The sequence below is a fragment of the Corvus hawaiiensis genome, chromosome 14, assembly GCF_020740725.1.
Source record: "Corvus hawaiiensis isolate bCorHaw1 chromosome 14, bCorHaw1.pri.cur, whole genome shotgun sequence".
Lineage (NCBI taxonomy): Eukaryota > Metazoa > Chordata > Aves > Passeriformes > Corvidae > Corvus > Corvus hawaiiensis.
Window position 1 is genome coordinate 7,425,161 of NC_063226.1, and position 23,886 is coordinate 7,449,046.

General features: G+C 44.9%; 1 protein-coding gene across 6 annotated transcripts in view; it reads left to right on the plus strand.

Moving 5' to 3' along the window:
* The window catches only part of GPC4 (glypican 4), a 242,327-nt gene that overhangs the window by 52,342 nt on the left and 166,099 nt on the right, over positions 1-23,886 (plus strand). For 4 of the 6 annotated variants that reach the window (XM_048318497.1, XM_048318490.1, XM_048318493.1 and 1 more), the window contains exon 3: positions 22,532-23,226. In XM_048318497.1, the coding sequence (XP_048174454.1) occupies positions 22,532-23,226 (695 nt within the window). Of the gene's footprint in view, positions 1-6,750; positions 6,831-20,337; positions 20,474-22,531; positions 23,227-23,886 lie in introns of those variants that run through there. The other 2 variants (XM_048318492.1, XM_048318494.1) reach the window with 2 other exon arrangements.

Genomic DNA, 23,886 nt, shown 5'->3' on the forward strand with positions numbered 1-23,886 from the left:
AGAGGTACAGAAACAGCACATGGTAGGGATGGGCAGAAAGGTGGGTGATCTTGGGCCAGGTGGACATTACCAGCAAGGGGGAAGCAGGTTGTGGAGAGGATAAGGATGCAACTGGGCACTATCAAGCAGATTGTCCTGCATGAGTCAGTAAGGATGACTTCTGGCCTCCCCTTCACTGATGTTGGCAGTCACAGATGCCCTGTGATGGACGTGGTGCTGCCTAGGTTGGGAACTAAGCTCTGAGTTTAATGGGCTGAAGTCCTGGCAGACATATGGAGGATGTATCCGAGACTTGACTGAGCCCTAGGCAACTGTCCCAACTTGCACTTTGTGCCTTCCACACCAAAGGATTTTTATATTATCATCAGGCAGCCAGGACTCTTGCAATATGCTATTAGTTGTTTTAATGCTGTTTTATTAGTTAATAAATTCTTTTAGCTGTAACTTTAACCTGTAATACTTTGGTATGGGGTGCCTGGGGAGGAAAGCAAGAATCCAGAAATCATGTGAAAGCTTTTAATAAACCATTAGCCCTTCCTGCAGTGCAGTCCTGTGGGAATTAACTGCTCTGTGCATGAGTGAATTCTCCCTCAGCCTTCCATGGGTGGCATAATTTTGTCCTCAGCTGGCACAGCAGATGCTTGACTGCTCTCTTGAGTGCAGTAAATGGGACATAACTTGTTTTCTTGGTGTTGGGGGACAGCAGTTTCAGAAGCTGGACAAATCCTTTAAAAATAGTGGGCTCAAGCATGTCACTAAACCCTTCCATGGTGCTGGGCTGGGCTCCTTCCTTGTCCAGGCAGATAATACCAGAGCTCCTGCTGAGATAGCCTGTGTTGCTGGTTCTTGTGCCGCTTAGCAGAGATTTAACAACAAGGTGCATTGAATTTGCAAGCAGTGGAACCTAAGCCAGTGTGCTCTGCATGAAAGGTGTACTCGAAAAACCTGGAGCAGGCTCCATCCAGGCCATTTGATGGAGCTGGCACAGCGGTGGCACTTGCTCTGTGTCTCTGCTGCTGTGTTTGTGGGATATATTTTGCCATTTGCCAAGGAAAGCTTTTATTTGAGGCTGACTTTTTTTTTTTTTTCTCTCTGATGGGGGAGAAATTAATTACCACCCTTGCTCCTCTTACTGCCCTGAAGACTAGAAATATTCAGAAAGTTAATATTCAAACAGCTTTAAAAACCGGTATCTCTAAATGTCAAGTTAACGTGCTCTGGAAACAGTCTAACTCAAGGACCCGGTATGAACATCAAATTGCATCTGCTGCCTCAAGGACTTGTGGGATTCTCTGGGGCAAACACAATGGAGAGATTGAGAGTTTATTTCAGCTTTTTTCAGTCTTTCTTCTAAAAGCAAAGTTGTATTTTTCTTATGCCTGTCCTCGCCACAAATGCAGCCTGAACCTGTCTGAGATGGCAGATTAAAAATGAAACCTCATGAATGAGAAATACAACCTGCATTTTTTATGATGGTGGAAAAAGTAAACCCATTTTAAAATGTGCATATTTTTAAGACAGTAAATGACTAAGTAGGTGAGATGTAGGTATCAATAAATATTTATTCCAAAGAAGTAATCTCCCAGCAGAATTGGAAATTGTCTCATCCTTTTAGGCAATTAAAAATCAATGTTTGTTTTTCAGAGTGGAAGTAACATTTTTCCAGTTGCTTTTGGAGTGTGGCCACTGTTAAGTGAAAAGTTTCACAGCTACATAAGATTTTTTTCAGAATAATTGCACTAAAAGGACAGACTGATTTGTAGGATGGATTGTAATGATCTTGAAATGCAGGGGAGGAAAAAACTTCCAGAGTTAACCCAAATGTGAAATTATTCTCTGAAAAAGAAGTTGGAAATGGGGGTCTGTAGTCTCCAGGTGGGCAGATGGTGAGTGCTGAGGCTGGGTCACATCTACTCAAGGTAGGAAATAGTCATGGAGGTTTATAAAATTGAGACAAATTATATATTCAAATGAGCCTTATTTTATAGACCAGGTAAACCAATTAAAGCTCTGTAAACACATGAATACAGATTCATGATCTCAAATACAGTCGGTCATTACATGACTGGCTTAGGTACACCTGCCACAAGAACTTAGGGACCTGTTTCTGGGGTTTTGGGGAAGGCTGTTGGTGCCTCCTGAGCCCTGTTTCCTGTTTGTCCTTGGAAGTCTCGGTGTTGCAGACTGTGACATGTGAAACAGCACAAGGAGCAGAACAGTGATCACCACGCTGAGCTGTGGTGCTGGGATTGACCTGTTGCACATGTGCTTGGGTGGGAATATCGTGTAGTGGGAGCACCAGGTCCTTTTGTGTCTGAGGGGACTCTGATGCATTGGTGCAGTAAGTGGTCCCTATCCCTCTCTGGGGATCCTGGCCATGTCACCTGGCTGCCCCAGGGCTGGTCACCTTTGTGGCCAGGAGCTGGTCCTGCCTTCCTGCAGTGGTCAGCACTGTGTGTCAGGTCATTGCAGGCAAAAGACCACAGCACTTAGGTGAGGGGCATTTAATTTTGCAGGAATAATCAGAAGGAACCATTTGATTTCCTCCCACTTACCTTTTAAATTTGTGTCACCTTGCACACAATTGTGCACACTCTTGGCTTTTTACACCAGCTGCTCTAAATGCATTTTAAAGAGCTGAGGAATGCACACACAGCAAGGTCATATAAATTAATAATTATCTAAGCGCTTCTGCCCTTTTCTGCCTCCAGAAAAGAAGTGGAGGAGGAAAAAAATTTTTAACTGCCTTTTTTCTCACCCTTATTTTTTTCTTCCCTTTTTTTAATCTCTCAAACTCATTTTCAGGGCTGATCCTGGGCACTGTTGTTTCAGCCACAGCCTTGGGCTGGTTTTACTTTGACATTTCACTGTCACATTGCCTGTATTTGAGCCAGCGCATGAATTTTCATTTGCAAATGTGTTTGGGTTTGTAATTCATACAATGCAAATAGCTTAATCACAAGCCATGCAGAACTTGTAATTATCAAAACTTGGAGTACAGAAGAGGTATAAATCATGACAGTGCTGCTTTCCAGCTGCCAATTAAAAATGGGAATTTAAGCTGCCTGAGCGTGGAGGGTTTAGGTTGGGAAGTTTCTGTTTCTGTGTCTTGCAGAAGAGTTAATGAAGAAAGGGTTTGCTCATAACTTCTCATTAAGCAACAACTGGATTTATGAAATACTGGCACTAGTGGAATAATTAGGACTTTTCTATTACTGATGAGTTGGACTCAGAGGGACGCATTATCTCAAAGAGTGCTAATCCTGAAGCCTGTGCTGGTGCTCTATGCAGTGGCTGGAAGTGTGCCTGGACCATGTGGAGCCTGCCTGGGCTGTGCAGGGTGCTGGGAAGAGGAGCACATCCTCAGGTGGGGTCCTCCTGCTACCAGGCTGTGGCCCAGTAGGGGTTGTGGGATCAGGCTGGCTGGTACAAAGTGTGGGACAGGATCTAAATCTGGACTACCTCCTCCTTGGTCACCTAGGAGTGATGCCAGGGGATAGGGGCACCACTTGCTGAGGGGTGGGGAGGTGGCACTGTGGACCATCACTGCTGGCTCTGGGCTATCCAGAGCAGAGGGGCTAAACCGAGGAGAGGGGCTAAACTGAGGAGAGGGGCTAAACCAAGGAGAGGAGACAGGAGGGATACACAAATGCCATTTGCTGCTTTTTTTGCCCCATTCTTTGGTAATGTGTTAGTGGTACCCAGCACACCAGGGCCCCCATGCCAGTACGCTGGTGCTCTGGGCACTGCCAAAGCTGTGGCCATGGAGCAGATACCAGGAACTACGACTGACTTTTAGTACCAAAGCAGAGTCCCTTTCCTTGGGGAGCCAGAGTTGGTCTTTCACGTTCTCCAGGGAAGCCTCAACCTTCAGGCTTCAAGGGGCTGGCAAGGCAGCACGTTGGGCTGATGGAGCTGGGCAGCCCAGGGTTATCCATCATGATTCCCAGGGTCTGTGGGGATGTTAGGCAACCTTGTATGCCTGTTGTAATTTTAAAGCGTTTTGATAATGTTCCCCTCAGCTTTAATGTTACATATCCCTGCATATGTTCCTCAGTAATTGAAAGGGGTATCGGGCCAATTTGATCTGTCTGGCTTTGACTTACGCTGTCCTTATCTTGGCCTTCGTGTCATTAAGAAAAAAATTGGTATTGATCTGAGACTATACCACTACATTGTGCTGCAATTTTTCTTCCTTGCTAGTAGAATCTAAATCGATAAAAGGCAGCTGCTTGTGACGTGGGGCAGATATGATGCTGTCATTTATATATTGTAAATCCAATGATAGCTGATCAAATCAGTGCGTCTGCTGTTCCAAACCTGACATGATTGAATTGTCAATAAAAAAGATTCTACAGTAAGGGAAGTTCTGCTGGCAGTGTAAATGCCTGGAAGCCTCACTAAGTTTGATACAAGATGAAGCAATAAGCTAGGCTATCATTATATAATTCCAACAGCCAAAATATTTGAATACTTGTGTTCTCACATGGTACTGGAGCTTGGGGAAACCTTTTATTGCAACTTCTTTGAAGAAGAATTATTCTGAGACTGAGGAATATGGATGGCTTCTTCTAAAATGAAGGTATGTTGGTGAGGACTAAGAAATAGTGTAGGACTTGTTTGAACTGAAGATGTGCAGTTTCAGGGCATTAGCAGGAAGGTTATCAGTGTTTCTGTTTGCTTGGAAACAAATCTTGCAGGAAGGAATGTGATTGATAGGATGGTAAGAAGAGACTGGCTCTGCTCCTGTGTGGAGTCTCTGTTAACATGAAATCATAATATGGTTCATGTTTTCTTCTGGACTGCAAAAAAACCTTATATTATAAATCTGTTCATGAGCCTTTTCTTGGGAATTAGGCTGGAAGATGCTGCAGCCAGTGCAAGGTGGTGCCAAGCCATTTAAGAGCTAATGGAGTTGCTGCTGTAACTTCTCAGAGCTGATTCAATTTCTGCTACCCAAAGACCTCACTGTACCATGTCTCAGCCCAGCCGGAGGAGAAGTGCCAGCAGGGAGAGAGGCTGGTATGTAATCTGCTCCCCTGCATCCCCCAGTGGAGTGTGCTGGAGTGGAGATGAAGGGGAATAGGACTCAGGGAAACACATGGAAATGTGCAGTAAAATCTAAGTAAAAATGTGCCTTGCCAGGCTCCAAAAAGACCTTGCACATTCAGAGCACATTAAACTCTTGGACACAGCCTCACGTAGTGTTTTTTTGTGACACCATTTGGTGAGATGTAGTGAGGTCAGATGAGGCTGTGCAATGATCCTATGAGATCCTGGCTGGATCCTGAAGGTATCCGTATTATGGTATCCCGCAGTGGTAGGGAGGAGAGCAGAGATCCAACAGGTGGGAATTGTACAGCAAGATTGATTTATTTAATTATTTTACGAACTATTTTATAGACTTTTTCTTCATAGTCTAATTGCCCATGGAGCCGGGGAGGGGGAGTTCGGATATCTCTCCCTCACATGCCTCTGAAACGGACAAGCCAGCTTTACTGCTACAGTCAACGTCTAGCAGCAGATTAAACAAGGACTGCCATGTGCGTAGTAATTCTAGCACTGACGGATCCCCAGATGGGAGCTTGCACCAGATAGCACAGCCTAGTTCCTGCCACAGCCCAAAATCCGGGGCAGTATCTGCGTTCAGGGAGAAACCATGCAAATCACCCCAGTCTAACAATGCACAGAGTGAGTCCTCAGAGATGGAGGCATACATTGAACTGATAATACCTTTCCAGACTGATAGCACAGCGTCGGTTTTTAAGCCACTGTTTGCCATTCTTTCAGTCCCTTCAGACATCCTGGTCCGGGGTGGGGGGGAAGGGAACAGCATACCTCTAAAGAAATTTGGCTTGGCTCACAGCGTGCAGGACACAGATAACATCGGGGTCACCAAATATTACAGTATCCCGCAGTGGTAGGGAGGAGAGGAGAGATCCAACAGGCAAATTGTGCAGCAAGATTGATTGATTTAATTATTTTACAAACTCTTTTATAGACTTTTTTCTTCATAGTCTAATTGGTCAAAGGATCAGCCACCCCTTGGGGGTGATTGGCTAAAATCCTAAAACATCCATTGTCAAAATATTTTTCTACTGTACCGTAAACAAAGCTCTGCAAGGTTGCAGGTGTTCATAGTTTATAGAACTCTGCTACTATCTTCTGTGAGAGAGAAGAGTATCTCTCGGGACTGGAAAGAAACAAGAGAAATTCCTGCTAGCTGTATTTTTGTATCCACATATCCATGTAGAGGGTCACCTGTGGGAATGGGTCTGCATCCAGCAGTGTGGTATTTTAAACTTGTTCATTCTCTTTGAATACATTTTTCAAAGTTAAATGGCCAGTAGTATTGTGAGCTTTCATTTCTACAGATAAGCTTGGACCAACTGCTTCCTCATGCCAGGGTTTTCCTATGTTAGAAATGGAGAGCTTTGTGTCCCTGCAATGCTGGCTGCTGTGTGCAGCTCCTTAGTGACTTTCCCCACAATCTGCTGGAGGAAACCTCATTCTCTGCCCTGCATTTCTGCTCCACTTTTTCCCTGCTTGGTAGTTACTCGTGGACCTTGCTGATAGCCGTAGCTTTTAAAGGATGTGCTAATTCAATTGCTTGTGATTGACTGTGTTCTTAATCTCTTTATTGTGTTTCACCAATTTAGCTAAATCCTAAATCCATTAGGTACTCTCAGATTGCTTTACAAGTGTCCAGAGGAGGTGATTCCAATAAATCCACCCTAATTCTCTCTGCAGACAGGGTTTTAAGACTTCAGGCTTGGGCTGGAAGAAGAGTGGACTGATGAAGGGAGTGGGCCCGCACAGGAACACAAAGGATGAGAAGAAGTTTAGCCTCTGCTTCTTTACTTCTATTTTCTACCATCTAGTTGATGCTACTGTCTACTTCACTTTCTTGATGGAGAGAAAAACTTTGAGATGCATGTGCTGAGAAACCAGCTGTGGGGACTCCCAGTCCCCTTTCACAAAAAACAATGAGGAATTGAAATAATGTTCTGTTTGTTAAGTGAGGGTGGCAAAGCTCACTTAACAAACAGCATTTCCTGTAATGCTCTTTTTCTTCTATGTTTTTTGCCCTCCTGTATGAGGGTCAATGTACTGGCATTGCTAAACACAAACCTGGCACTTGCTAACTCTTTTTTTTCCTGTCCAGTTTGCATTGCTTTTATGCTGCTTAAGCCAACAGAAATGCTTTGTTTTAGGACAGGAACTGTAGCTAATAATTCATTCAGGAGCAAAGGAAATCAGCTTTTTCTGCCTAATTGTCCTTTCCTAGCTTTGGAAGTGAACACTGCAATATGGTTGGCTCTGGGGGTGCCATCACACCCTGGTGCTGGGGAGGGTGGGAGCCCCAGCCCCTTCAGGGTCCCAGCTCTGGTGCCGCCCAACCCGCGGGGAAAACACATCTGAATTTCCAGTGCTGCATCTGGGAGGAATCATTTGTGGTTTGTGGCTGTTTGAAATGGCATCTTGTGCTTATATACTGCTTGTTAGGTCTGGGGATAAATGGCATGTCAGCCTGGGAAATGGGGAAGGGTAAGATGCCCATATTTAAAACCGGTTGGCTTTGTTAATCTATAAAGGTAAAGGCTCGGACTCCATCAGATCAGGGTAGAGTTACACTGATGCTCTGGAAAGAAAAGGAGTAAAAATCTTCAGGAGTTTTACGGCACTGTAGCTTAAGCTAGTCAGTCTTTGGGAGATTTGGGTATATTTTTGTTGTAGTGGGGAAGTAAAGATTAGGATGGAACATGAGTGTCCTCATAGGAAACATGAATTTGCAAAACATTTTGCTTTCTCACTTGAGTGGAAGCATGTGATTTTCAGTTCCCATAACCTCAAGGCATTACAAAATCATGATTAAAGCCCTAAGAACAATGTGATTGGCATTAAAATTGGTTAAGTTTGAAAAATTATACACTCTGAGGTTTTCCTTAATTTACTTTTCTTGTCTGCCAGCACTACAGGTCACAGTTTCAAGCCTTTTCCCACAGCAGCAAGGGCTGGATTGTTTTGGTTTTTAATTGTAAATGGAGGTCTTTATGTAATCTGCTCTGTCCAAAGCTGGGGCTTCAGGAAAACAACAGATTGTGCAAGATCTGAGAGCAATTACAGTGGTTGGGAATAGATTCAGCCTTTGTCAAAAGTGAAACTTTGCTACAACTGTCACTTATTGAAGTGGGGAGTGTGCCAGTTAGAACCTATATGGTATTTATATCCCTTAAATGATAAGGTATGAAAATGTTCACCTTGCAAAAAGCAATTGTTCTTATTAAAGGTCTGTTCATTAAACAGCTATCTCTATTTGATCTTTTTGGTGAAGAAAAATACACTATCGACTGTATATACAAATTGGATGATAATTTGGGTAATGCTTGATGATGGGAAGTCAGGAGCACAGCAGTGGCTCTGGACAGCAGAGGTGTAGATGGCACTTCCAGCATTTTCTATTGTTACCCTTTTTTTTTTAAGTTGTGGCCTGTTTAATTCATGGTTAATGATGGTTAATTCATTCATGTGCAATTAAAAATGCCCAATGCAGACTTCATGGAGACTGCACATAAAACACAGAGGCTTAGTAGGGTATTAGAGATTCATCTGGGTTCCTGGAATACAGCGGATCTTTGCTTTGGCTTGTGTCTAAGTGGTCTTTGTTTAACTGATAGCTGCTAAGTTTGTTTAACTGATAACACATGTTGTGCTGTTACTGGTGTTGACCTTTTCCCAGTTAAACTGGCTTAAAATGAGAGTATTTATGGGGAGATTCTGCAGCCCTGGCGTCCATGGACTCTTTGTCTGGGCAGAGGCGGGATTGGTGTTTGGGGGCGCTTCAGCAGAGAGCTGCATGTTCGCAGATTTTAATGGCTCTTGTTCCAGATGGCTTTTAACATACTCCCTACACAGGCATCCTGGGCAGGAACTGCTTTTTCCATTGCCAGTTTAGGTTTTGCCACTGTGGTTTCATTACACTTCAGGTTTCTTGAGCACATAAAATGCTGTCAAATTGTTAACAGGAGGAGGAGGAGACAGGTTTGCTGCACAGCCTCGGGCTCCACAGTAGCAGAGCTGCTGCTGTGTGTAAGGGGAAATCAAAGGAGTGCTTTGTGCCCCAGTCTGGAGCCTTTAAAGAAAGTCTGGGTCTGTCTGTGGGGGCCTGCTCTGAGCTGCTGCTTCTGGACATCAGGAAGAGCTTTTCCAGTATATGTCACAGTGACTGGACTGAGTTTGAAGAGAAGTGTCAGCAATGGAGCGAGTCCATCCCATCTGATTGCTGGCAGCTTTTCACTCAGCCATGAACTGAGCCTCCGTGAGCCTGCTGAGAGCCTGTCTCAGCTTTGTTCACCTGCTTTCAGCTGCCTTGAAGTTCCAGGGAATCTGTGAAGTGTTTGTAATGGAGAAGCACATGGGGAGGGTAGCCACAGTGTTGCAATGTGACTGTGGTCAAGTGTTTTCCAGAAATGTTTTTGAGGATGCAGGGATGTCATAGAGGATTGTTGCTCTTCTGCTGTCCCCAGCTCTTTCCCTGCCTCCAAAGGTCCCTCTGTTGAGGGCTCAGGGTATCCCTAGATGGAAGTGTAGACTGCCCATCAACTGTGGGCAAACTGCCCTGGTGCTTCACCCTTTTTGTCCTGGCTCGGGGTGAGGCTGTTCTGAGGGACCTTCAGGAAGGTCCTTGGGAAAGGGACCTTCCAAGGTCTTTGGGTCTCATGTGAAAAGTGGAAAACCTTGGAGAAAAACAAGAATGTTTGCAGAATGCTATTTATTTCAAACAGGAAAATGGATTTTGATATAAATATGGGATACTGTCTGCAAAGAGGTTGTTCACCCCTCTTCACCCATGTTGAGAAGTAAATTTTTTTCCTGTGGCAGACACAAGCATACAGGTCTCCTCTTCTCTCTTCCCAAGGATCTTTTCCATGCCATGGTGCTGCATGGTGCTGGAGCTCGGCTCTGGCTTGGGTGAGGGAGATTTGAACCCAGATCCCAGAATCATTAAGGTCTGAAAAGACTTCCAGAATCATTGAGTTCAACTATTAATGCAACACCTCCATGTTCATCACTGAACTATGTCCCCAGGTATCATGTCCCTGCATCTTTTGAACACTTCAGGGATGATGACTCCACCACTTCCCATAAGCAGCAAATGATTAGTTCAAAGATTGGAAAACGGGTTGGCTCTGCTTTTTCATTTGTAGAGGCTGTTAAAACTCCCACTATTTTGTTATTAAAAAGGATCCATCTCTGACATGCTTGAGCCAGTCAGTTAAGTGCAAACCTGATAGGAAATTTTTGGTTCTTGACAAGAAGTGAAAGAAAAATGGCTCTTCAAAGGGAAGTGTTCTCCTGGCAGGAACAGTGGTAGGCTTGGGGTGGGGGAAGGCAGTTGTCTTTGGATCAGAATTCTGTATTTGAACCTGAGCTCTTTTCCCCCTTGGTTTTTCTCCATGGATATAAAAAAATCAGCTGTTGATTCCCAAAGCAACTGAATAATTGTACCTAAATTGTTATAACCTCTCAAATATGTCAGTGCTTCCACTGGAAGAGGAGATTATGGATGGGAGGAGAAGCAATGTGAAGGTTTAGAAAAAGGCGATGCTTTTTCTTATTCAGTGGAGGATGTCTGTAGATGGAAGTGTGCAAGCACTTACTCAAAGGCTCACTAAGACATTAAATACCTGCAGAGGGTACATTTTAGACAGGCCATGGTGCCTTATGTCTTTGAAATGACCCTCATGGACTCTGCCCTCCTTGTTCAGCAATAAACTAATTCTCAGGACTAATGGTAAAATTCTGGAAGGCATGAATTCCCAACTTAAATAGATTTACAGTGAGTTAATAGATTTTCCAGCATATCTCTTGCAACCTATTTGTGGTGGCATCATTTTAACATGCACAGTTATTGAAAAAATTGTCAGGATTTACAGTCTTCTCTGACCTGTGCTTTTGACACCTAGGAAACACTCCATAATAGACATAACATTTGCAGTATGGATATAGACCTTGTGTGGAAGTGTTCAGACAGGAGGTCTCTCTGGGTAGTAACTTTTCCTTGGGAAAAAGGGGATTTTGGGATTATGAGCATCTAATACTTAACAAATGTCACCAAGAGGGTCACATGTGCCACGAGTTGCAGAATAGACAAGTCAGAACAGTGTCATGATGAAGATGAACCTTCAGCTTTGTAGGTAATATATTCTGTGTTGGTTTCCACATGCAGCCTTTGACATACACGATCTTTATTTTGAAAGGACTACGATGAAAGTATCATTTGGAAAAGCTGTTTATTTTTTTCCCAGGCATATTTTTCCTTGCTCCTTTTGTTATTATTTATAAATCAAAAGTTACATTGATCTGGACATTATGTGTTAAACCATGTCTGAGCAGTGGTTGGTCTATTACTGAGAAAAGCAGCTGCCATAAACTTTTGGTAAATTTATTGATCAATACTCTCCATATTTCTCTTCAGAAAAAGAACAAGCTGAATTTTAATTTACTGAGAACGCAGCTGAACATGTGGCCCCTGCATCCAGCAAGGGATTTAAGCCTGTGAGGAACTTTCCAGAGATGAATAGTGGCATTACTTTGCAGAGGATTATTCATGTTCTTGAAGGAAAGCCTCTCTGGAGAGGGCAGTGGAGCCTTGGATCAATTCCTGGCATCTGTGGTTGAGTCTTCCTCTTGAGAGCCAAATTATCATCTTGTGCTCCTTTTACAATGGTTGCCTTATTCTCACAGAGGGGAAGAAGGAGACGATCTTCCTTGTAAAATGAGTGTTAATCAAGCCAGGGCTTTGAGCCAGGACAAGCAAGATGCAGGAGCCACGTGGAATGCTGGGTGGGGACCACCCATGGGCTCAGCTGGTGCCACCAGGACGTGGTGTCCCACATTCTGCTTCCTCCCTGGGCTGGGACCTGCCCCTGCACCGACTTAGAAACCAAAGTCAAAATCAATCAAACAAAGAGAGCCCACAAAAAAACCCCAAACCAACAACCACCTGAAAAAGCCAAGCAAACAACCGTTGCTCAAACAGACAAAGGCAACCCACCAAAAACCCAACTCAAAAAACCTATCAAACCACCCTTCCCCATAAACAAACAAAACAATACCCAACCTCCCCCCCAGCAAAACCACCAGTGTTTTGAGGGGCTTCACTCAAGGTACCACAGAGGAAGGGAGAGAATAAGTGAGTCTAGTTTTTGGATCGTGGTGAGGCTGGAAACTGGGGGCCATGGGTAGGTTTTCCTTTTTTTTTTTTTTTTTTTTTTTTTTTAAAAGGGTGGAGATAGTGCCTGGTGTTTGTGTGCCGGGCATGCCCTGAGTCCTGTTACAGGGGTGCTGCTGTGAGTATGGTGTCCTGTGTCAGCCCCTGTGGTGTTTCGGACAGGAGGGAGGTTGGGTACCCTGCTCTCTGTCAAGCAAGAGCAAGATGCAGCTAAAATATTCTGCAAATGCTCAGTGACTCAGGTGCTGCCAGGGGACATTGGAGTGGCTGCTTGCACGTGTGCTCCTGAGGTGATCCACAGTCTTATTTCCAAGTTGGAAACCTCTGTCTTTCTCTGAGGTGTCTTGAGACAAAACCAGCTTGAAAATCACCGAATTGCTTTTGAGAACTTGGACATTGTTGTGTGTCTTGGAAACAGTCACTCCTTAGGGGGAAGAGTTACACCTATACTGGTTGCTGTATGTTACTGAGTAAATGGCTTTCCCAAGTTCTGCTGGCGCAGGTAGGAAACTAATAACAGAAATAAATGGGCTGGAGTGACTAAAAGAGTGGTCAACAGGTGGCCTGAAGTAAGTTCAAGTCCTACACGTTACTACAGGGATCAAGAACTGATCTTCTGCCATTTGCTTTTCATCAGACAGTTGAGATACTTTAAAGAGAATTTGGCCAGGAGAGATTATTAAGGAAGGAATTTGCTGCTTAAATAAATAGTCTGCTCTCCATTGTTGGAGACTAAACAGGCTGATAAAAGCCCTCTGGAATGAAAGGGAGCCTGGAAAGCTCGTCTCAGATCTGCCTTGCTCTAAAGTTACTGAGACCAATGCACTTTCAAAGAATTTTTTTCAACTTTTTGAATACAAGCTCAACTTGACCTGGTGGCTTTCTTTATCTTCATTCATTCTGATGAATAAAGGAATTTGCTAGGCTTGCATTTTTTCAGAAGTTGCTTATAACTTTTAGTTTAAAATACATGGAGGAACTATACAAATTGGTGTCCTGGTCTTTAGAACTGCTTGGCTTGTAAATTTGGGTGGGAGTGCATGAAATCACTTGCCCTCTGCTTGATATGTGTGGCTTGTCATTCATCTTTGGAGACGTATGCTGCTTTTTCAATATCTTTATAATCCCATTAGGTGGATGTTGCAGCCTCCAATCAGTAAAGGCTGTGTGGGTGACCAAGTACTGGGCTTTTATTGGGTTTTCGTTGTTGTTTTTCTGTTTTGTTTGTTTTGTTGAGGTTTTTTGTTTGGTTTTGGTTTGGTTGGGGTTTTTTTGGAGGGGGGGTGTGGAAATGCACTTTGTGTTTAAAAATAAAACCAAAACAATCCTAGATGTGCTTTTGCAATGGTAAAATGCCTGGATCTGTAATATCTGCTCAGTTACCCAGGGCAGAGAGGTCCTTTTCCCAAGGTGTTTGTAGCTGTTCCTGCTGCACTGGGCTGTGCTCCCTGGTTGAGCACCTGGCTTGAAATAAGAGTTGTAGATGGAGTCTGTTGTCTCTGCAGCAAACTGGAGAGGTAAGAGAGACTAGGAGCAGAGAAAATAAGTATTTGGGATAAAAAAAATGGGGAAGGTGAACTTGAACCCTGGGCCTCATGTGGGTTTTGGCATCAGGATGGAGGCGTGGTGTTGGAAAAGTCCGGCGACTCCAGCGGGGGGAGAAATTGCAGACCAGCCAATATGGTTGATAAAAGCAAGCTCCGTTTATTAGCAATCCAGAGGCACTTATGTAGTATACCAGCTTGTTAACTCTTAATTGACTCAAACCTATCAAAGCGCATTTCTGCTTCTACCTAATGAGACTACATTCGCAAGCTTCTACTAGTTATGTTATCATTAAAAAATTCAGAGTTGACCCTCCTTTCTCCGGGTCTTATCTGCGCAGCTGCACATCCTCAAACTCCCTTTTTGTTCTCAGGCCTGTTTCTCACACAGGCACTTCTCATGCAGGCAGTTTCTCACACAAACCTTTGCTTTCAGGCCTTTTGCTTGTACAGTTATTGATTTGTTCCCTTTATCAATGATCCATGTCCCTGATCCTCTAACCATTTCCCAACAGCGTGGGGTGCATGGAGAGAAGTTTATCTTTCTCTCATCCGACAGGTTACCAGTACAACCTTTTCCTCTACCAGAGCTACCTTTTAACTGCAGAAGCCTCTTACATTTTCTCTCTGTACTTTTCCAGCTTGCACTCCCAGGGCTTGGATTGAGCCTGCTTCTCTAGGCCCTTATTCCTCTTGCCCTTTGATTTTGATAAAGAATCATGTTCACTCACCACTTGCGCCAGCCTTGACTGTTGGCATTTTTAACTTTGCCTTTATTAAATTTCCAGGAATCTGTTAAGCATTCACACATCTGTCACGGCATGAAGCATTACCTTTCCTGATGCTCAGGAAAACAAATTATACAATGGATGTGCAACCCATATTTAATAAAAAACGCCAAAGCCATGTGTTCAAGCATGAAGCCCCAGGAAAGATTTTACTGCAGAGTCATTCTTGTAAGGTGTTGGCTGTGAGATTCTGGGGGGTTTTTTTAGCTTTCACTTGGAGTGTAGGTTTCCTGTATTTACTTGGGTACTCCCAAGGGTCTCTAGAGATCTCTCAAGGCATCCTGGTGCCCCTCCAAAAAACATTGTTTGTCTGTGGTCTATTCCAGCACCCCTGACTCTGCCTTTTGCTGTCATGACTTGTGGATGCCAGTGTGGGGTACAGAGCACTGCGCTGAACTCCCTCCAGGCAGGGTCTGGTCCAGGCAAGGGGCTGGTTGGAAGTGGGGAGCTGTGGGCACCAGCATTTCTTGTTTCCTTGCTTCTAGGCTGGTAGCAGCTTGTGTTGGTGAGCTCTAATGTCTGCATTAACAAAGTTTTTGTGTGCAGGATATAAATATTAAATGGGAGAACCACAGTGTGACTAACTGTGTAACAGCTGGACTGTTACCTGGACTGGAACAGGAGCACATTTTCAGGGCAGTTTGAGTGGGTATAATGAGATGGATCATACAGTATTTTTATTAGAAACTTCAGGGAGTGTATTTCAAACTGTCAGGGCACTAGATAAGCTGAACAATTAAAAATAAATGGCTTTGGAGCTTGGTGTTTTGATAGAAACTAATAATTAAGAGAAGATGCTTTTCTGACAAAAGGGTAAGGATTTGGCAATGGCTGGTGAGCAACACTGGCTTGGAAACTTGTAACTTGGGTCCTGTGGGAGTGAAGGCAGTGGGCATGGGGCTGGAAGAAGCCCCATCTCATTTAAAGACTGGACCTTTGCTCTCTTGGACTGGTGGTGATGGAGCAAAGGCAGAAAGTGCAAACCTTGATGGCTTAAAATTAAGACAGAATAACTGAATTGTTCCACTTTCTATTACTAATGCTTTGAAGCTAGTCTCAAAAGCTTGGGAGCTTGAGACCATAATTTTTATGGTGACAATATTGTAAAAGTAATCCAAAAGGCTGTGTCATAGTTGGAAAAAATAGCATTTCCTAAGCTTTAAACCCAAATGTGCTCAGAGAAACAAACCCTGTAAGAGCAGCAGTGGCACCATCTGATGGGTTTTGTAATGCCATAGACAAAAGTAATTATACTGCTTAGAAGAGCTTTTGTCTCCAGATAATGTTGTTAAAAACTTGCAGTGTAGTGTAAATCATAACAGAACAAATCTGGAGGCTGCTCTTATTGCTGCCAGGAGAAATTCTCTTAGATTTTGTTTCCTTTCTGCTCAATATATTGCAAACCTTTTCCAAGCTGGTAAATAAATATTACCTGCTGTTTGAAAAATGACTTGGGGTTCGTCTCACCAGTAGTGCCTGTGGCCGTTGTTGCAAACAGTTGTTCCTCTCTTGGTGAGCTCTGCTGTGTTTTGGGAACACAGGCTATTGTGATGGGGCTGAAGTTGTCTGATTCATTGGAGATACTAAAGAAGAACATTTCTTCCTTTTATAGCTCACTCAGATGAGGATTCCCCTGGCTTCTTTTTTCCACTTCTGAGTAGTGCCACAGCAAGAGCCAGGTCAGATAATATTTGGTTGAGCTTACAAACACCCAAACTTTTAGCATTTCTTTGATGAACATTTGAATTCCAATCCATGGACGTTGGTGTAGTGTTTTTGAGGGGCTCAGCAGGTTTGGCTTTTAGATGTAAGGCATTTTTAAAGGTTTGGGAACCTTGGGCCTGCAGGAAATGCAGTGACTGCATTAGGAGCTGATTAATGAACTGATGAATTTTCCATGTCCTGCCTGGACATCCATGCTTTTCTCTCAGGGTGGAAATGATTCCTGTGGGCTGAGAGATTCCAGTGCCAAGCTCTTTCCTGATGATTTGTTATTTGTGTCCTGAGAAGTGAAGTGAGAAGTTTTGCCATCAGCAAGGAAGTGCCAGAGATCAGGTGGAGCTAAGGCAGGTAAAGTCTGGCCATACCAGAGGCTCTCTGACCCCTGAAGTTATTGCTGTGCCTTGTGCAGAGAGTTTGGTTTCAGGCCTTGTGAGCAGGGACCCTCCAGGGACAGGCCTGGGGAGCAAACCCAGGGACATGAGGAGAGCCATCGAAGCCTAGAAGAGGGACTTGAGCAAATTCACTGAGCTTCAGGAGCTGGGTCTCTTGCTGCCCTGGAGCAGTCGCATCATAGATGAGATTCATTGTGGGAGGAGGAGCACATTCATACCTAAAAGGCATTTAAAGTGCATTTTGTGGAGCTGGTAAGATTTGAAAATGCAGGACAGGGAATCACTGTGTGCCACGTTTGCAGCCTGTGGTGCTCCCAAGCAGCAGCATCCTGGGGAAGGTGCAGGGAATCACAAAATGCATCATCGTCATCTGCAGAGGGAAATTCAGCTGACTGCCACTGATCCGTGTTGACCTCAAGGGAGGTTTCTGCTGCATGGAAATCAGTTTCCTGTTCATTTTACAGTTTGGGGTAGTGCATGAGGATTCACTACTCTGTCGCAAACTCCTGGAGGAGATGGCCCTGAAGCTTTTCTGAGGGCATAGGGAAATGGTGATGACACCATGACCTTGTCTAGAATTACTTGCCTGGTTTTCTCCCCCCAACAAACCCTGAGCCTTGCCGTTACTGGCTCTTGGTAGTGGAATAACAAAGGTTGTAGTTCCTCCCCTGTGAAGATATATCTTAGTGGTCAAGATAAGACAAAGTGTGGGGAGGCAAGTTTTTAAGCAAACAATCCTTTGCAAAAGAGCAAATGGGAGTTGTGAGCTCAGCTCCTGAGAGGAAGCGGGAGTAGCCATGGTGGGAGCTTCCCTGCTCAGAGAGCGTTTATGGTTGCAGGATTTATGTGTCCAGATGTCAAGAAACAGGAAAATCAAGGTTATAGGTGCAGTTTTAATGCCTTGGTATCCATGTGCTGAGGGGTGCATGGGTCACACAGTCCTGCACCTCCACCTATCTTGTTCCTTTCCCAGGTGCCCCGTGGATGATGAGCTGCTGGTGCAGCAGGTTTTGCTGTGGAGCCCCTTCACCTTTGCTGAACCATTGCCAAGAGGACTTGCTGTGCTGTGTGACACCCAGAGAAGGGCAGCTGTCCATGTTGGAAGCTTGGCTTTACAGCAAAACCAGAGCAACACATTACCGGAGGGGCAGCATGAAGACTATGACATGTCATGGTATCTGACTGCCATGGTGGATCCTGCTGTCCCTCCTCCCAGTGGTCACAGTGGTGTGTGGAGGTGGCTCCACACAGCTCCTGTGGTGCTCGTCTTTGGTGAGCTGGCATGGGAGGCAAAAGGAGGACAGACCTTGTTTCTGGCTGGCGGCAACTTTCCAAACACCTTCAGCTGCTTGTGGGGCAGCACTTGCTGAACTTGGAATTGGAGGTGTCATCTCTGTAGCTGCCCCAGCTCTGCAGCTACCATCAGATTTTGGCTCTCCCCTCTCTGGTGGGCTATTGTATGGGAATGGCTCGTTGGGGTCACTTACACCGGCTCCTTGTGGCTCAGGCAACTGCATCACATAATCTCTTAAATAAACCCATCAAGTGGCAGTCATGGCTGAAGCCTCCTGCAGGCTGGGGCAGCCAGTAGGTTAATCCAGAGCTCCTCTGGCCCTGCCGCCGACCCCTTTGAAGTTCCTGCAGCTTAGGAGGCAGCGCGCTTTCTCAGGAAAGCTGGCATTTTACTAAGCAGCAGACTTTTATTATCTGGGCTGAGAACGCAGTGATTTCCTTCTCCTGCCAGTAATCCCCACTCAGGGCACTGTTATGCTCTTTTACAATTTACTTTCTCTAATTGCCAGTTTGCAGTGGCCATGCAGCTCTCCTTGGGCTGTGTTCTGGGGAATTTTTGCACTTCGAAAGGAGCTTAGTCCTTCCCTTCTGGCTGCTGGAATCGGGCAGCAATTCCTCTCCAGGTACTTCAGCAAGAGTCCAGCCTGAAAAATAAGTAATAGCCTGTGCTTTTCAGCTAGTGACTGATAACCTGTGGTCTAGAGTGGGTTCAGCTGTTTCATTCATCCTTTGGGAGTCCTGATAAACTGCCCTCGACTGATGCAGTCAACAGATGTACAGTACCAGGGCTTGGTTGGTGATGATGCTCTGGCTCCCATCCTGTAAATGCTACCTTGGTTTCTCTTTCCTGGACCGGTGTCTAAGCCACAAGCAGACAGTTTCTCCAAGAGAAATGCTGTGGGAAACGTTGCCAAAGTCTTCTCTAAAGTCCTAGTAGACAACATCCCCAGCCTTTCTTTGATCCACCAAGCTGGCCACCTTATCATAGAACGATATGAGATTGGTCAAGCAGGACCATGAACCCATGTGGGCTGGGCCTGATGCCCTGGTTGTTTTGTACGTGCCACATGATGGTACTCAAGGTGATCTGATCTTCTCAGGTATTGTCACATTTGCCAGTCTCCAGTCTCCTGGGACCTCCCTGGGTAACCAGGACTGCTGGTAAATGAGGGACAGTGGCCTTGTGTGTTCTTCTGCCCACTCCCTCAGTACCCTTGGGTGGATCCCATCCAGCCCCACTTTAAGTGGAGTAGCAGACCCCTGACCATTTTCTCCTGTATTATGGGGACTTCATTCTACTGCCCATCTCTGTCTTCCAGCTCAGGGTGCTGGATACCTGGAGAAAAACTGGTCTTACTATTAAATACTGAGGCCAAGAAGGCATTAAGTACCTTAAGAAGGTACTTATTAAGAAGGCGTCTGCCTTTTCCTCATCCTTGGTCACTGTGTTTCTCCCTGCATCCAATAAAGGATGGAGTTATCTTGAGCGTTTCTTTTGCTGTGAATGTGTTTAAAGGAGCATTTTTTATACTCTGCTATGTGCACATCTGTGTGTATATTCTACAGTGATGGAGATTGTAAAACGTGAGCCCTGCTCAGCCGTGCAGTGCTTCTGCCTGCTGAAGTTGGGGGCAAGTCTGATGCCTTGCTTTGTATTCACACTGCTTGAGCCAGACTTGCAAAACAGCTGCCTTAAATGGCAGGTTTTGAAAATATCCTTGAAATAAAAAAAAAAAATAGAAGAGAGAAAAGATTAAATTATCCTCCAGCAATGAGAGTTTCAGTAATGCCATGTTATGAGTTGGGCAGATTTTACCAGCAGCAAATCCAGGCTGTGGGATTTTATGGGGGATTAGAAGCTTCTGTAATGCAGTGACCCCTCTGTGTCCCTGTGAGGTTCCCTCGTGGGAGTGCAGGCGACTGACCCACAAAGTTTCCTCCACTTTGAAGTGCTTGGAGGCTGGACGAGGGTCACTGAAGCTGCTGGTAGCTGGAGATTTAGAATTCCTGCAGCCAGCGCTTTCTGAGGAATATTTCAAAATAAGCAACTACTGTGGGAGTTGGGTGGGAGAGATTTTGGATGTGTAAGACTTCTTTTTTACAAAGTTTTATTATTTCTTGCATCTATTAATAGGGCAGCAGGAGTCTCCATATGCTTTTATAGTCCCTGTTGCGCTTTCTAATGGATATATGCAAAAGCTCTGAGGTGCATAAAATAGACACTCTCAGCCAGTTATTATGATAAAAATTATGTGCATGTCATGACCTTTAAAGCAGTGGGACTGTGTGTGCATGTTCTTCTGATATGCCACTGTTCTCCATTCCTTTCTGAAGCCTTTCTTGCCGTAGGAGGTTTGCATAGGAGCTTGGAATATTTTTCTAATCAGCGAAGAGTCTTTTGGCTCTGATGAGAACTGGCAAAGCACAGAGGAGCAAGAAAACAGAAGAGTGATGACTTTTTCTAAATGGAGCTAACAGAGAAGAGGGTAAAGGCAAATGGTGAGGCACAGCATGAAAATCCTGGCATTGTCTCCACTGCTGTCAAAAAAACACTGGTCCAAAAAGTTCTTTGTGCTTTTTGAGGCAAAAGCTATTCTGGTGTCCTTGAGAAGAAAGAGGGGGAAAAAAGTTTTGTAATCTGTGTGCCCTCTTCAAAGAGACTTTTTTTTTGTTTGTTTTAAAACTTTTAATAATAGTTCAACCAGAGTTTGCTCTGCTTGCACAGCCCAGTCTGTGTCAGACTTGCCGTTGTGCCCGGAGAGCTTTCCCATCCTCTGTATGGGGGTGAGGAGCGGGATGCTGGCTGTCATGGCGAGGGAGGCAGGGAGAGAGGGGCCCTGTGTCCTTGCACCACTGCATCCCTCGATCTGTGCTGTGAGGAGGGAAGGATTGCTGTCGCCTGGGAATGCAGATGGTTGTTCTTGGCTTGCCGGGACACTCCTGGTGTGAGTGTCTAGAGCTATGGACAAAATGCTTCAGCAGCATGCCTGGAAAGTGTGCAGGCAACAGATAGGATGGAGACACTGTTTCCAGAAGTATATCAGTAATTTCTGCACTGCTTCCACCACAGCTTTCTGTGTGCTGGGGTGGGGTGCAGCAACAGCACCCTGTCCTTCCAGGCATCCCTGAATAGGGTGCACCCAGGAAGAAAGAGCCAGAAGTTCTGGAAGTGTGACGGTCTTAAAAGCTCTGGAGTAATGCAAGAGGTTATGCAGGGTGAGCAGCAAGGCCCGACATTGCTTGTGATAGTGTTGATACTGAACCTCTGTGGAGATGTGTGAGGCCATGCTCAGCTGCATTCCAGCCTTAACAAATGGGGGAAATAACTCTTATGGCTTTAAAAATTAAACATTCCCTTTAATTACTGAACATGAATAATTTTAATGCAAATTGAGCCAGGATGTGTGTTTCCAGAGTGACAGAGTTGAGAGCAGTTACATTGAGGGGTGTTTGTGACCTGTGAACCAAAAGGCTGTTCATTAATTTTAGCATTTTATGAGTAGTACCCTGGACGGTGGGACATGGGCTGGTAGAGCAAGCTGGCCAAAGAAAAAGACTTCAGTTTGCACTGATGGCCTCCCCTTCTAATGCTCTAAGATGCAAAGTGGTGTGTGTGTAGGTATGTTGTCCTTATATAGTGAGGTCTGGATATTTTGGAAGCCTCCTGATGAGGAGAGATATAATTAAAGGAATAACTGTGCAATGACTGTGGGGTCTTCCCTGCTCACCTTGGGGAGGAGGTGTGGGCTGAAAGTCCTAAAGTCTTTGAAGGTAGAGATGGGAAAATGCACAGTGTTTTTTTCTAGAAAAATTACAGTCTCTGTCTAAAATTTCATGGGACAGTTTGGGACAACCTGATATGTATGAGAGTGTTCCTGGCTGGGCACCCACAGGTGGACATGGCATCACTGTCTCTCAGCATCACTTTGGACAATGGAGCAGCTCACATCCAGGGCAGATGAAACATTGGATCTACAGCTGAAGTGAGCCTGGTGCATTTGGGAAAACTGCAGCACTGTGGGGGCTTTTCCAGTGGCTTTGAGGACACTTGGTGCAGGGCACCTGCTGGAGTTGAGTCAGAATATTGTCTGTGATTAAACTCCTATAAATATTTTCCTTTTCATAACAGAATGTCAGCATTTACTGTTTCCTGATTTTAAACACTGTACAGTTTGTCAAACATTTATCTCTGCCTTAAATTAAGTCTGGAGATAGAATTCCTGTTAATTTCAAATCAATATGAAAGGGGGAGAGAAAGAAATTGCAGTCTAGCCCTTTTCTTGAATCAATATTTTCTTTAAAAGCTGAAATGTTAACTAGATCCTAGGCTTTTCTGCCATTTTGAAATGCAGCTTCTGTTTAAAGAATTTATACGTTTCCCCTGGAAATTGCTGATGCTGGTGTTTTGCAACAGGCACGGCTACCAGCACGTGTTTGACCCAAGGCAGGCAGGATGGGGTCAGCCCTGGCAGCAGTGATGTGGTAGAACATTATCCTCCCTGTTTCTGAGCTCACCGTCTCTTAATAACATTTTTTTTTTGTTGTTCTGTTTTGCAGAAGCCTTTGAAATTGTAGTGCGGCATGCAAGAAACTTCACCAACAGCATGTTTAGGATCTACTACCAGAGCATGGGGCCCAGGGCTCTTAAATTTGTTGGAGAACTTTTTACTGATATCTCGCTGTACATATTAGGCTCTGACATCAATGTCAATGACATGGTAAATGAATTTTTTGACAGTTTATTCCCTTTGGTTTACTCTCACTTGATTAATCCCGGCTTCCCCGATCCCTCTGTGGAAATGACTGAATGTCTGCGGGCAGCCAGGAGAGACCTCAAAGTCTTTGGGAACTACCCAAAGATGATGATGACACAGGTGTCCAAGTCCCTGCAGGCCACACGAGTCTTTCTGCAGGCGCTGAACCTGGGGATTGAGGTGATAAACACTACTGACCACCTGAAATTCAGCAAGGACTGTGGACGGGCACTGCTGAAGATGTGGTACTGCTCCCACTGCCAGGGGCTGCTCCTGGCCAAGCCTTGTGCTGGCTACTGTGGAGCAGTGATGCAGGGATGCCTGGCAGGCGTCCTGGAGATCCAAAACCTCTGGAAGGAGTACATTGGGTCTCTGGAGGGGTTGACCAGAGGCATGCACGGCATCTATGACATGGAGCACGTCCTCCTGAGCCTGTTCTCCGTGGTGCGCGATGCCATCGTCCACGTGCAGAAGAACGAAGGGAAGCTCTCGACAGCTGTGAGTAGTTTGCTGCAGTTCCCCAGGCTCGCTGCCATGGTTTGTACATGAACTCTGTGTTGAAACCAAGCTGTCCAGTTCCTCCTGCCAACAAAACCCAAATGCTCCAATTGCCAGTCCCTTCCCTCCCCCTCTGATCTTCCAAAACTTTTGGTAGCATTTGAAACTGGTGTTTGCAGGGCCTGGGTTTCCATTAAGGGCTTTGACTCTTTTTAGGTTCGTCAGAGCAGAAGGCTCTGGACTTGTCCTGGGGTGTGAGGTTGGGAGCTGAGATGTCCCAGTGTTTTCAGTTTCCCCTGAGTGCTGTGGTAGCTCTCAAGAGGCTGGTCCTGCTCTCCAGGTGTCTCCTGCCTCCTTTAACATCATAAAAAATGTACCTCCAAATAGATGCCAAGCAGAGACGTGCCACAGCATCCCCTGATTTACCAAAGAAGAGCTGACTCTCCATCTTTTAGTAACTCATTCCAGTTTTGGGCTGCATTTCATTGCAGGGATGAGATTATTTCTTATTTTTACTTGACTCTTTAAAAACACATTGTGTGAATTTCTGAGCCTCCTGAGAAACTGAGGCTGTCTTGTTCTGAAAATCCTGCTGCTCTGTTTGAACACCAAGGACAAATGTACAGTGATTATATGATGCTTGTTCTACAGAGGAGATTT